Source organism: Poecilia formosa, unplaced genomic scaffold (genome assembly GCF_000485575.1).
Source record: "Poecilia formosa unplaced genomic scaffold, Poecilia_formosa-5.1.2 Scaffold52, whole genome shotgun sequence".
Lineage (NCBI taxonomy): Eukaryota > Metazoa > Chordata > Actinopteri > Cyprinodontiformes > Poeciliidae > Poecilia > Poecilia formosa.
Genome location: NW_006799991.1, coordinates 935,574 through 949,196, shown reverse-complemented (window position 1 = coordinate 949,196; position 13,623 = coordinate 935,574). Strand labels below are relative to the sequence as shown.

At 38.8% G+C, this 13,623-nt stretch overlaps 1 protein-coding gene across 3 annotated transcripts in view; it reads left to right on the top strand.

The window, feature by feature from the left end:
- Positions 1-13,623, top strand: part of cacna1ea (calcium channel, voltage-dependent, R type, alpha 1E subunit a) — a 98,747-nt gene that overhangs the window by 76,175 nt on the left and 8,949 nt on the right. For 2 of the 3 annotated variants that reach the window (XM_016671808.1, XM_007552798.2), the window contains exons 21-38: positions 1,966-2,844; positions 3,458-3,672; positions 4,013-4,124; positions 4,580-4,709; positions 5,374-5,433; positions 5,596-5,702; positions 6,261-6,272; positions 6,399-6,495; positions 7,383-7,543; positions 7,748-7,885; positions 8,609-8,810; positions 8,902-9,066; positions 10,687-10,797; positions 10,888-10,968; positions 11,063-11,248; positions 11,385-11,476; positions 12,779-12,953; positions 13,037-13,164. In XM_016671808.1, the coding sequence (XP_016527294.1) occupies positions 1,966-2,844; positions 3,458-3,672; positions 4,013-4,124; positions 4,580-4,709; positions 5,374-5,433; positions 5,596-5,702; positions 6,261-6,272; positions 6,399-6,495; positions 7,383-7,543; positions 7,748-7,885; positions 8,609-8,810; positions 8,902-9,066; positions 10,687-10,797; positions 10,888-10,968; positions 11,063-11,248; positions 11,385-11,476; positions 12,779-12,953; positions 13,037-13,164 (3,051 nt within the window). The remainder of the gene's footprint in view (positions 1-1,965; positions 2,845-3,457; positions 3,673-4,012; positions 4,125-4,579; positions 4,710-5,373; positions 5,434-5,595; positions 5,703-6,260; positions 6,273-6,398; positions 6,496-7,382; positions 7,544-7,747; positions 7,886-8,608; positions 8,811-8,901; positions 9,067-10,686; positions 10,798-10,887; positions 10,969-11,062; positions 11,249-11,384; positions 11,477-12,778; positions 12,954-13,036; positions 13,165-13,623) is intronic. The other variant, XM_016671809.1, reaches the window with a different exon arrangement.

Below are 13,623 nucleotides of genomic sequence, written 5' to 3'. Positions count from 1 at the left end.
GCATGTCATAAGGTCTGCATGATCAAAGAAAGCAAAAAAAAAAACGACCTAAAAAAACACACAGAGTAACTTAAAAACGCTTCTCATTCAAAGCAAAGCAGTGTGCATGTGTTATTTTTCTTCCATTATTACGCCTTTAACTCCCCCGACAAATACCGCTCAACCATTTTAATCTGACATGGAGATGCTCTGCACATGAATTTCCTTATTTAAATTTATCCGCATGTCTGAATCGCGTGGTGTTCTGAGCTGCATCCCAGCTTGGTTGGTTTTCCTCAAAAATGAATTATTCTTTCCTGTGTTTTTGCTGACGGAGCCCATATGTGTGTTTTCATACCGTTTGATCCGAGTGTCTCTCTATCAATGTTGACGTTTATAAATGTTTTTTAAATGTTTTTTTCTGATGCTGTAACCATCATGTTTGTCAGTGTGCTTGCTTGGCTCCAGAGGAGACACACACCAGAAAAAACCCCAAGTCTTAGTTACAAACAGCACTAAACAGATTAGATAACATCGTGTAATAAGTTTGGATCAATTATTTATGTGTGTTGCTCTAAAGGGTTTTATCCTCAGGCGATGGATAACGACTAAAAGCGACTGGTGTGGAGTTGATTTGTTTGCAGCCACCAGTCTTTGAATAAGATGCCATTTTTTTTGTTGTGTGTCTCCTGGCCTGTTTTGTCTCTGCTCACGAAAGCACTAATGTCTTGTTTTCAACCAATCGCTCATTGGTAACACGGACCGCACGAGAGTCCACGCTCCAGTAAGTAACACTGTCTGTTCAGCTCTCTGACTCTCTCACTCACCTGTGCTTGATCTGCTAAACCGAGTCCCTCAGTCAGTCATCTGTCCATGCTCTGTCCTATGCTGTCCTGTCCACCTCTCCGACCTGATTTCAGACCATAAAAATGTCTCGAATCAACTCAGCCAATTTCATTCTGCATCGCTCTGTTTATTTATGTTATTACAGTCACAGAGTCATGGAGGCCAGGAACCGACAACCCCACTATAAATATTTTACATGTTTTCTTTTAATTGTTGTCCTCTGCTAATGAGGAAAAAACATCTCACTGACATGAGGAAAAGAATCATTTTCTTGTCGTAACAAATTATTTGCTCGGAGGAAATTGCATTAATGCACACAAAATGCACAAAAACAACTTGGTTTGGTGCAAAATTTCAGCTCAAATCCATTTGTTATTCCAAAGTTAGAATGACAGTTCATCTACACACATAAACAAACACAAGCGATAACTATTTGCCCCAACAATCTAAATACTTATCAATTAAACGAAACAGAGGACCAAAGAGACAGAAATTTAAGGATTCAAGGATTTTTTTTTATTGTCATACCACATTTTCTTGTTTGTGGTACAAAATTCAGACTCAAATTAAGAAATTTAATACACAAATAAGATAAATAAACAAACAAAGTAATAAATTAAGTAATATTTTTTAAAAAAGTGTGTGTTTTTAAGATGCTACATCTATAACATCTAGCTGTGAAGGGGGATATCGTTTTTTATTTGTTTTTTTTATAATGAGATGTTGATTTTCGCTTTTTGTGTTAAAGTATTTTATTCTTTTTCCAGAAAACAGCAAAACATGAAAAATAATATAGTGGAGACATAAATCTTCAAGTCCAGGACTTGTACATTTCCCACTGTAAATGATTTTGTGCTGAAGCAAAAATAACTCTTTGGTTCCAACAAACGTACTAACATTCAGCTTACATGTTTAATTTAATATTTATATATCATTTAACAAAAACTACGGTGACACTTCCCTCACATCAACTTGTTGGTAAAAACACTGCATGCAAGCCTGTGTCTGACTAGTATCAAGGTGAATCAAATTGTCTAGTATGTCATGGACGAAATTATAAAGTTGTGGTTCTATTAAACATCTTAAATACCGGTTTGATTCAATTTGTATTGATCATATGTCTTGTCTAATTCTTCCCAGGGGAAGCCGGAGGAGGCGGCCCTACCTGTACAGGAAAAGAGCCATTCACCGCAGCCGGCCGACCTACTCCTACTCCCTGGAGGAGGCCCAGGGCGGTATGAGGGAGGGCCGCCCACCGCCACCACTCAAACCCTCTAACTCTTTCATGTCCAGGAGGGAGAGGAGGAAAAGGATGACCATGTCTGTTTGGGAGCAGAGGACCAGCCAGCTGCGGAGACACCGGCAGATGTCCAGCCGAGAGATCTTGTTCAGCAGTCCCAGTGAGGAAAAAGACGGCCCCCCTGCTTCAGTTCACGGACGTCCCCTGTCGCTGCACAGGAAAGCCGTGCAGCACACGCCATCCGGGAGCGTGAAGCAGCCGACTGACCCTCTGGCCTCACCGGCTCAGAGCCAGCCCCCGGGCTCCTCTGCGCCCCTGGATGCCGCTGTTCCTGGTGACGTTCCTGAGCCTCCTATGGCAGTGCTGGAATCAGAGTGTCTGGATCCTACAAACGCACCGTGCCTGACCTTACCAGAACCTCCTGAATCCGAATCCACCGGGGAAAACAAAAAGCCGGGCCTTGGCCACAAACACGTCTCCGAGCGCCGAAGCCCGAGACTGAATGTGGAACGTCAACACAGGCATGTGAAAAAGTTCAGACCTCCAGATAACGTTGACTCTCTGACCCCTGAGAAAGGAGGTCACATTGAGATCAGGGGCCGAAGGGGCCATCATTGTGACCATCGGAACGGCACCAGAAATCAAGCGTCCTCTCCTGGAAATGAAGGAAAGTTAGACGGCAGCTGTGATGCTGGAGAAAGCAGAACGAGTTCGGAAACAGTCGAGGAGAAGGGAGCACAGCCTGAGAACGAAGACGGAGAGCTGCACGAGCAGAGCAGGTGAGATGATCAGTGACTGATGCGTTTAAGCTTGTTTGGTGGGAGAAATGTTCAGAGCGATGGCCATCGCTTAGAAAAAAATCCATCATATTACCTCATATTGTTCCTGAAACCATCCACCAACAAGTCCGTTTATTTCTAAATTATATTGTATGAAAATCTAAATGACAGAGGATGCAGATATTTTTACATTCATTTTATGACGGATCGTATGAACCACGATAAGTTATTTTGTTTTTTTAATAAAGTACAAAATTTCATGCATCTAAACAAACCACCTTCATCCCTCTAAAGTAAGAATCTTCAGATGAGAGATGAGCTGAAAAATGTTTATTAAATGTCATATGAGCAATTATTTATTTGCATTAATTAACTCTTAACTACAAACTCTACATTCAGCTTGAAATGAGTGTCTGGCAATAGACAAACCTTTCTTTTCATCTGCTGAATAAAACCAAATTGCTGTAGTTGCCGGTTTTACTTTTCTCTCCTGCTTTGCTGCCATAATGCTCTTCCTCGTGACTTTTATTGAAATGCCAACACCAGAATGTGGGTTGTTGCACATCTGTGCACATACCGTTCCACTCTTGTGTTTGTCTTGTTGTGACTACAGACTGGCTAACCGTAACGAGGGAGACGTCCTCTTTGGTGACCTCTGCCCTCTGAAGCAAGACAACGCTCTGAACCAGTCTGAGCTGCTGGTACCCAACAAACCAGAGGATGGCAATGAAGAAAAGGAGTCGGAGCTGGACCACAATAAGCTCAGCTCCAGTGTCGTCGTCGAGGTGCCTGACTTGCAGTCGTCTCTTGAACTCTCCACCATCACAGGTAGGAGCGCACTGTGTTGCTTTCAGATGATGAAGAGTTCCTTTGTTTTGCTGCTTGGAAATATATATATTTTTTTAAAACGTCTTTTTTCTGATATGTTAAAATAATTAAGTAAAACTGATGGAATGAATGGCAGATTAGTGGTTAGATCCCTTTATTTTATTTCAAGAACCTGGTGATCTGATTTAGCCACATTTTGGCCAAAAGGAAGTTTTATTTCTCCAGGACCCGTGTCAGGTCTTCAATACTGCACATAGTTTTATTCAGCTCAAGAAAACCTCCCAAATGGGAAAAAGTAGTGAGAGGATGAACTTAATTTTCTTATTTTGACCTTCTCTAGTCAACAACAAGGACTCTGAAACCTGCAAGTCAGAGAAGGAAGAGGCAGAAGAGACGAAACCTGTCAACACTGTGATCCCAGACAGCATGTTCATCTTCAAACCTGACAACCCGTGAGCTACAAGTTCGATCATTTTGGTTTTGGATTAGAAATAGTGCTGCTTTAAAAAAAATTTAATTTTTTTTTTTATTTCTTTAAGAAAGACTTATAAATTGTTCAGGAAATAATCAAGCATCAAATAAACATGTCTGACTTTGAAGGGTTAATTGAGAAGGTTGATAAAGCTGGTGATTGGACAGAGGCCACAGAGTGTTAATTGGTTGCTTAGCAACTTGGCAGCGAACATAATTCCTGGTAAATAGGCAGAGCTGAATCAGTGAGTGAATTATTTACCTAAATATCTGATAACAAAGTTATCATCATCACTGTCATCTTGTATAATACATGTTGATTCTTTTTAAACTATATATTTGTCTCTTTAATTCTGCTGTTCCTGTTGAGTTCCCATGCTCCCTATTAGCTAAAGGTGTTGACTCACTCTTAACAGTCTCCTCTTTTTCCCACCAGGATGCGTCGAGCATGTCAATATGTGGTGAACCTCAGGTACTTTGAAATGTGCATCCTGCTGGTGATAGCTGCTAGTAGCATAGCGCTGGCTGCAGAAGACCCCATAGCCACATCATCAGACTGGAATAAGGTTCGAGACACTTCAGTGCAAACATCTGCTTTGTGAGACACCCTGAAGATTTTATATGGATCCAATAGTTCTTTTAGTTGAAATATATTAACACATAATTTGTAATACTTTCAATATTGTTAGGTGTGTTTGTAAGGGAAACATTGGAAAATAGATGGCATGTTAATTAAAAAGAAGTCACCAGAAACTTCTGCTTGTACTAGCATGCCAACAACGATATTTGATTGGCTGTAGTAGTGCCAGAGCTTTGTGAGGTTTGTTTATGGTATCTGAAAAATAGATCTGAAGTTTACTCTGTGTTTAGCTTCAAAGCGAGTTACGACTTTTAAGATGAGCAATGAGATTGTAAAGAGAAACACTGCAGGGAGACATAAACTTGGTGTTTATGCTTTTTGCTCCAAATCTGATTCTAAACATCCGTATTTTGAACTAGGTGGTGAAGAGAAACCAAAGAAATGGCTGAAATTAGGAATTCATATCCTACTGATTATATACGATGATCAGAATATTGTGAGGAAAATTGACATAATTAATGTATTCAAGAAAAAAAAATATTTTAAAAATGTCCAAACTGAGGTTGTTAGCTGGGCTTATATTATTAACTTGAATTAAAATGTTCCTGATAATCTTTTCATCTGTTGTCATCTTTGTCTGACTTTTACAGGTTCTACGTTACTTTGACTATGTGTTCACCGGAGTCTTTACCTTTGAAATGATCATAAAGGTGAGCAAGTTAATATTTTAAAATTTTATTTGTCTGGGCAAAATTAGGCTAAATTGTCTTAGTAACTTAAAAAGTGAGTCTAAGAAACAAATCAAATCCCATTCAGCTTTTGGCTAAAACATCACCCAGATCTCATGTGATGTGACTGTGTGTGGTCTTTAGATGATTCACCAGGGTCTGATCCTCCATGACGGCTCCTACTTCAGAGATCTGTGGAACATCTTGGACTTCATCGTTGTGGTGGGAGCACTGGTGGCCTTTGCCCTCACGTAAGTCGCATGATCTAGTCCTGTACTCGTCCTGAGTTAACCGGCTTTGTTTACATGTCTTTGAGGAGGTTGTACTTTGTTATTGCTTTATATGAAGTTAGGCAAGAAAGTCACGAATGCAAAACTCCTTTCTAAAGCTGATGAGCATCAGCTCTTCGTCGAATGTGCCTGGAACGCCTTATATGATCGTCCTGCCAATTGGTTTTTGATGCATCTCTGAAGACATTTGAGAAATACTCCTGACATTTGACAATTTTATCTAGTGAACAGACCAACCCTTGCTCTGACTGTATTTATAAATACATGTATAAATGTGTAAAGAAGAAACGTTTTCATTATCGTATGTAAACCAAGTATTTAAAATTTCCGACTAGCATTCTGAACATGCAATACGTACAAATCAGCATAATGTGAAAAATTTTAAACCACATTAAGTTCTGCACAAAGACATTTTTGCTTCTTTCTATTTATTAATTGCTTTGTAACTGTAGCTGTGTAATTAATCCACTGTTGTTTTTCTCTTTCTTTGACGATGCCCTCTGTGGGACCGACCCATAGCAACGTGATGGGGTAAAAGTAACTTTTAGCAAATAATTTTGTGCAGACACTGGCTTTTACAAGTTGAGACAAGCGTTAGTAGCTGAAATGTTTGCGTAACACAGAGGTTGTGTGATAACACTGCGTTTTTCTGCTCAGAAACAACAAAGGGCGAGACATAAAGACCATCAAATCTCTGAGAGTGCTGCGTGTCCTCAGACCTCTGAAGACCATCAAACGACTTCCTAAGCTCAAGGTTAGATTGGGCCTGTCTTTGTTTGTGCCGTTAGTTAGACCTGTTCGATTTATTCATGTCCAATTAGATTAATTCAACAGGAAAACATTGATAAAAAGTATACAAAATTGCAAACACACACCAGCTCTTATCCTATTCTGCATATTTATCTTTAAAACGTTGAAAGAGAATTTGGCTAAATCATTCAGTATGGATGTATTTCTAACATATAGAAAAATATTTACATATCAATAAACCTATTCAGTTTAGCCAAATTAACAAACAAGAATTAAAGCTGCATAAAAAAGAGAAAACTATTTGGCGCACAACATTTATTCTTTATTTACTCAAAATTTTACATTTTCAATCATTGGATGGGTTGCTTATTTTCAGCCAATTGTGGGAAAAAAAACAAATATGTTAAAATGGTCAGATGGAGTGGAGTATAAAGGCATTGTTAATAACTCCTTTATTTTTTGTTTTTACCAATCACTTTAACGGTGTAGTTATTTTTGCGGTTTTGTGTCTTGTAGCCATTTCTTTACTGTTTAATTTGTGTTTTTTAATGTTATAAAGTGTCCTTGGGTGTTTTGACAGATGCTGACAAATAAAATGCTTCATTATTATTTATTTATTTATTTATTTATTTATTTATTTATTTATTTATTTATTTTCTGAATTTTAAGCTTATATATTTAAAATCAGGTCAGATGTTTGAGTTTTGCTGTCTACTATTGAGGCGGACCTATGAATGAAAAACATTGAAATGATGATTTAAAAAAAAAGGCATTAAGACACAAGTCAAACATGTGAAATACGGTGAAAATAGGTTGTCAGCCTCTGCAACTCTGAACCAAAGTTCATCCTTGATCTGAATGTTTTTTGCATCTCTTTCCCTTTTCTTTCAGGCGGTGTTTGACTGTGTGGTGACGTCTCTGAAAAACGTCTTCAACATTTTGATTGTCTACAAGCTTTTCATGTTCATCTTCGCCGTCATCGCTGTGCAGCTTTTCAAGGGGAAGTTCTTCTATTGCACCGACAGTTCAAAGGACACGGAGAAAGACTGCCAGTAATCATAGTTTAGATTCTTCCTCTTTACATCCAAATTTCCAATTTACTAATTGCGATTTCTTTATCGTTATATTTTCTGATTTTCAATAACATTGGATGTTTATGGCTCTGTGCCTACTCTCTCTCTTTTTTTTTGTACATTTTAGTACATTTCTACTCAAGTTTCGATGAGAAGCTCAACTATTTTGTTCTCTATCTTTAGGGGTTACTACATCGACTATGGGAAGGATAAAAAAGAGGTGAAAAAGAGAGACTGGAAGAGGCACGAGTTTCATTACGACAATGTCATCTGGGCTCTGCTCACACTCTTCACTGTTTCCACCGGAGAGGGCTGGCCTCAGTGAGTGATCCACTGGATTCTGGCCAATTCATGAGAAAATTCACAAAGAGCAATCCCACACATCACTTTTCTCTACTAAGCAGGCCGATGTGTTGTAACCTTAATAATCTGGGACATGTTTTTATTAACAATTAAACATGGCTTTGATTATGAAAATATGAGCAGTCGTTCTCAAACTTGTTTCTAACTTGCTTCGAGTTGGAAGCAAGTTAGAACAAAAATGTCACAAATAGATAAAAAATATATTGGAAAATCTGGTTACAGTTTACTCAGTGTGAAACTTGTGCCTGTTTAATTCAACATAAAGAGAAAATTTGTGCAGGAGTTGAAGAACATCGCACAAGATCTTCCTCAACAGCTCCGAGTCTCTATTTTCTCTATTAACCAAGAAATCATTACTGTTTAAACTTTACCTTTAATAACATAAAGTTACCTGATTTTTAAAATGCAATCAGTAATTCTTTTATAACAAATTTATATCAGTAATGATTTCCTGGTTAATGTCAAGTTGTCATAACAAAGACATTTTGAATAATGTCAACTTTGTATTAAAAGTGTCATAATTTACCGAATGACGCTTTATGACAACAGTCATAAATATTCATGAAGACTTATTCATGTTCATGACAGGTGTTATGTCATGTTTATGACAGTGTCATGACAGTCTTATTCACCCCCCTTCAAATAAAGTGTTACCGTAAGCGGTTCTTCTTCTTTCTGCAGGGTTCTGCAGCACTCTGTAGATGTGACAGAAGAAGACAGGGGTCCAAGTCACGGCAACAGGATGGAAATGTCAATCTTCTACGTCATCTACTTTGTTGTCTTCCCCTTCTTCTTCGTCAACATCTTCGTGGCTCTCATCATCATCACCTTCCAAGAGCAGGGCGATAAGATGATGGAGGAGTGCAGCCTCGAGAAAAATGAAGTGAGCTTTCTGACATGCAAATGTTAACTTCAGGTCTGGTACGGGGTTTTTTTCTCTCTCTGTCAACACTTCTCTTTGTCCTGGATTTCAGAGAGCGTGCATTGACTTTGCCATCAGCGCGAAGCCCCTGACTCGATACATGCCACAGAACCGGCACACGTTCCAGTACCGTCTGTGGCATTTTGTGGTGTCCCCATCATTTGAGTATACAGTCTTGACCATGATTGCTCTCAACACCATTGTCCTGATGATGAAGGTGAGCATAGAAAATAACAAGTGATTCCTTTCTAAAATGAAGCCTCAGTCGTCAAAGTTACTTGTGGGGTGCTGATATTGATGGGTGTCAGTATAGATTCAGAGAAAAATACCCAACTGTGCCAAAGATAGAGAAAATAAAGCAGCAACTACGGGTAATCATTTTTGCGGTGACAAATTGTTGGCTAAGAAGTTATTTAAATATTTGTAATGTTTTAATATTTAATAATTAGTGGTGTTCACAAGGCTCTGTCCTGGGACCCAAGTTGTTTACTATTTAAATTATGTATTTACTACAGAAAATCTGGTTAAACTTTAAGTGTTTTTGGAGAATACATGATTGATCTCATCAGCATTTGGCACAACTTTAGTCAAAACGGTAGTAAGACAATCGTTCAGTCATAAAGTGGTTTTAATATCATGTTATGGAATAACAAAGAAGCTTCTACATTTATGGTGCAAGATGGATTTTTGATGTAATCAGTTAAAATCTGTTCATATTGGAAGAGCATCCAACAAATTTATTTTGTTACAACGGTTCACACTTTGTAACTTCACGTTGCATCTTGGAAAAACAGTTAAAACTATTGGATGACACATGTTTATGTTGCTCTTTATGTTGAACAACAATATGTCTTCTTCCTTTTTCAGCCGAATAAAATAGATTACAATGCAAGATGATTACTAAAATTCAATTGATATCAACTGAGAACTAACAAGTGAAGCAATTTTTGGTTACACTGCAATTAGATAACAGATTTGGCCTGTAAACATTTTTAATCTGGTTAAATTGTGTAATATGAATTAAGGTTTTGGGGGTTTATGGTTGATTTCCTACACAACTTGTGGACTGAAGCAGGATACGCGTTAATGAGCTCTGTCTTCATCTCGTTTTGAGCTGTAAAGTGGTCCCTTTGATATTTGTTTATTTCTGTAAACCCTTTCATCATTTAAGCCTTTCTTTGAAAGAAATCAAAGAACAGAGTTATTTTATTCCATTTTTTTAATTAAATCAGAACACAGCTTTGGCAATACATGAAGGGACGTCTTATTCTTTTCTCTTTCTGTCCCGACTCCTTACAATAAACTTCCCACGGTTGGCACTTAGGTTTCCAGAAAATCGACAAACTTGTATGTTTTGGTGTCAGAGTATCACCTCAGCACATTGCGATAATTGCATTTGGACCGGCTGACTGATGTTTACTCCCACACTTCCCTCATCAGTATTTATTTCCTGCTCTGGCCTTTTCCTGAGCCCCTCAGACACACAGACAGACAAACGCTCCGTGACTCAGCCTCTATTAAATATTGATCTATAATGTCCAGGCGCTGCTATTTAACATGACCTCATTAACTGTGGCTGCCGGCCCCCGGAGGAATGACTCCTTTTATAGCGCCTCAGATGAGAGGTGCAGAGACATAGGCGCTATTTATGGGTCTGGAGGAATCTTCCATCAAACTGTAGATCTGCAGGGTGCATGGCTGGAGTTCACCCAGATATCAGTGGGAACGTTGACCTGCGGTGAATTGGCTTGGGAATACTCCAGCTTTGTCTTCTTTGTTGTACAAACAAGACTTGAATTATAGATTAAGACCTCTGTCTTTTCTTGTGTGTTTGCAGTATTACTCTGCCCCGCCTGCATACGACGCCTTCCTGAAGCATCTAAACACAGCTTTTACTGTGCTCTTCTCGATCGAGTGCGTTCTGAAGATCCTGGCTTTTGGTTTTCTGGTGAGAGAAAAGAACGACAGTGTAGCCTGACGTAAAATTCATGAAGCTTTCTGTGCAAAAGCCTCATCGCCTTGATTTCTGTTTCGAAAGAACTACTTCCGAGACACTTGGAACATTTTTGACTTCATCACCGTCTTGGGCAGCATAACTGAGATTGTGGTTGACTTGCAGGTGACCTCATTATGCCTTGTAGTTTAAGAGTCAGATACATGTCGTGTTTGTGCTGATAACAGGTTGTCTCCTCTTTCCTTTGCGCCGCTGCCAGAGGATTGACACGTTCAACATGAGTTTCTTGAAGCTGTTTCGAGCCGCTCGTCTGATCAAGCTGCTGAGGCAGGGTTACACCATCCGCATCCTCCTCTGGACTTTTGTTCAGTCCTTCAAGGCGCTGCCTTATGTCTGCCTGCTCATTGCAATGCTCTTCTTCATCTACGCCATCATTGGCATGCAGGTCAGAAGTAAACAGGCTTTATCGAATGTCTGCCAACGAATCACAATTTCATGCTAAAGTAAAATGGGAGAGTTTATATAACATCTCCTGAATTTCAATGATCTCCTTGTCTTTTGTGTGTTTATGTTTAAACCAGGTGTTTGGGAACATTAAACTGAATGAAGAGACTCACATTAACCAACACAACAACTTTAAAACCTTCTTAGGTGCCCTGATGCTCCTGTTCAGGTACGAAACTTTTATTTTATGAAAGTTTTTTGGGGGGAAATTAATCTGAATAATCATTATTCTGAGCCCTTATGTTGCATTTGTATTAAAGCAGGGCTCTCATTTGTAAAACATTATGTAGGGTCTATGTCAAAAGTGTGTGTAAACCTGAAATCCAGATTTATGAATTCATGCAAGTAATTCCTTTATAGGTCACAGCAGAGCCTCAATGTTTGCACACAAGGGCCCGCCTCAGGTCCGACCCACATTCAACCATAACTGGTCAATGCAAAGTGCCTTAATTTAAGTGATGCTGATCAGCGTTACTTTATAATTAATAACAGCAACCATGGAGAAAAGAGGGGGAAAATGCAATTTCACCAAGGATGTCATAATGGATGTCATAATTTATGACGCTGTTGGATGTCACAATTTCTGACATCCACAGTGATGTAAAATAAGGTTTTCCCACCCACAGTGTAAGGAAATCTGATGTATCGATCATGTTTATAATGCCACCCAACAGGTGTTAGAAAGGCACCCATTATTAGCTATGGTACTGATTTGGCTTAATCATGGCCAGAAAATTTAAGGTATAAAATAAAACAAAATAGAATTACATTAGATTAAAATTAAAACAGATGAATAAAAAATAAAATTGCGATGACATTCTAGTAAAAAAAAAAGGTGAGCAAAAGAAATTCAGTCAGGTGTTTTCTTGTACTTCAAAAACTTTACCTCAAAGTCCATTTTTATCCATTTGTATGATTCATACAAAATAAAATAAAATAAAAAAATGTAACGCTCATCAAACATGACAATACAAATGTTATTTGAATAATTGTAGCTCTAAGTTTGTCAATTGTTCTGTGGTCATAAAAATATCCATTAAACTTTTTATTCTTGATAATTCACCCTCTGTGAAATGCAATGCTCCAAGCATCACAGCAGCATTTCCAGTGACGACCAAGGAGAGAAAATGTGTGTGAACACATCAGATCGATTCACAGCTTTGATGTGAGAATCATATTGACCAGAATAACTCCGAAACATGATGCCAGAGATACCGTTGTGCTCGGCTCCTATGTCATCATTTTATAGGCAAATTTTTACAAAATGTAAAAAAAAAGAAAAATCCAAACATTAAAGCACCACTTTAAAACCTACTGCAAGCCTGACATTTAGAATCATAGCTATAATGTGGATCTTCCTTGATGTTTGGGTTGAACTTTCCAGATGGCAGACGCGATAACGTTGATCAATCTGTGATTTACACAGTGGGACCTAAACGGCTCCTCGTATTTTGTGATTTTGTGTAACCAGGAGTGCAACGGGGGAGTCGTGGCAGGAGATCATGCTGTCGTGTCTGGGGGGGAAGCAGTGTGAAACGGACCCCTCGCTTCCCCCTGCAGCCCTGACGACGGACCAGAAGGAGGGCTGCGGCTCAGACTTTGCCTACTTCTACTTTGTCTCCTTCATCTTTTTCAGCTCTTTTTTGGTAAGTCGAGATGTTTGTATGTTGTTTTGGGTGGAGGCAGCCAGAAAACTTTTGAGTTTCTAATCTTCTCCTGTTCCGTCTAGATGCTGAACTTGTTCGTGGCTGTGATCATGGATAACTTTGAGTATCTCACGAGAGACTCGTCCATCCTGGGTCCACACCACCTGGACGAGTTTGTCCGAATCTGGGGGGAATACGATCGAGCGGCCAGGTCAGTTTGCACTATTTACATGTTTGATCCCAGTTTGTGCAGACCCTCTAAAAAATGTGAATTAAATATACTTATGGTCTAAAGGAAATTCCTCATCTCCCATCTGATACAAGTAATCAGATTTTAATGTTATTTACATCTAAATTCAGGAGTACAAAACTTCAAGTGGAAAAATTGTTTGTGTGGTAGACCATTTACCATTTTTAGTAGCGATAACTTAGAGTAGACAGTTTATCTATAACTTTTTCAGCCTCTCCAAATGTTAAAAAGGAATTACATTATTGGTGTCAACTTGTAATTTACAGTGCTGTGTATGAAGCATGGATAAATCATATTTACTGCTCACAAGTTGTTCTGAAACAAGCACTTGCTTCCCAAAACTCTCTAATCAACAGTGTAAACGATGGCCACAGAAAAACAAACCATTATGGTGGAAAAGCTCTGACCAATCTGCTTTGT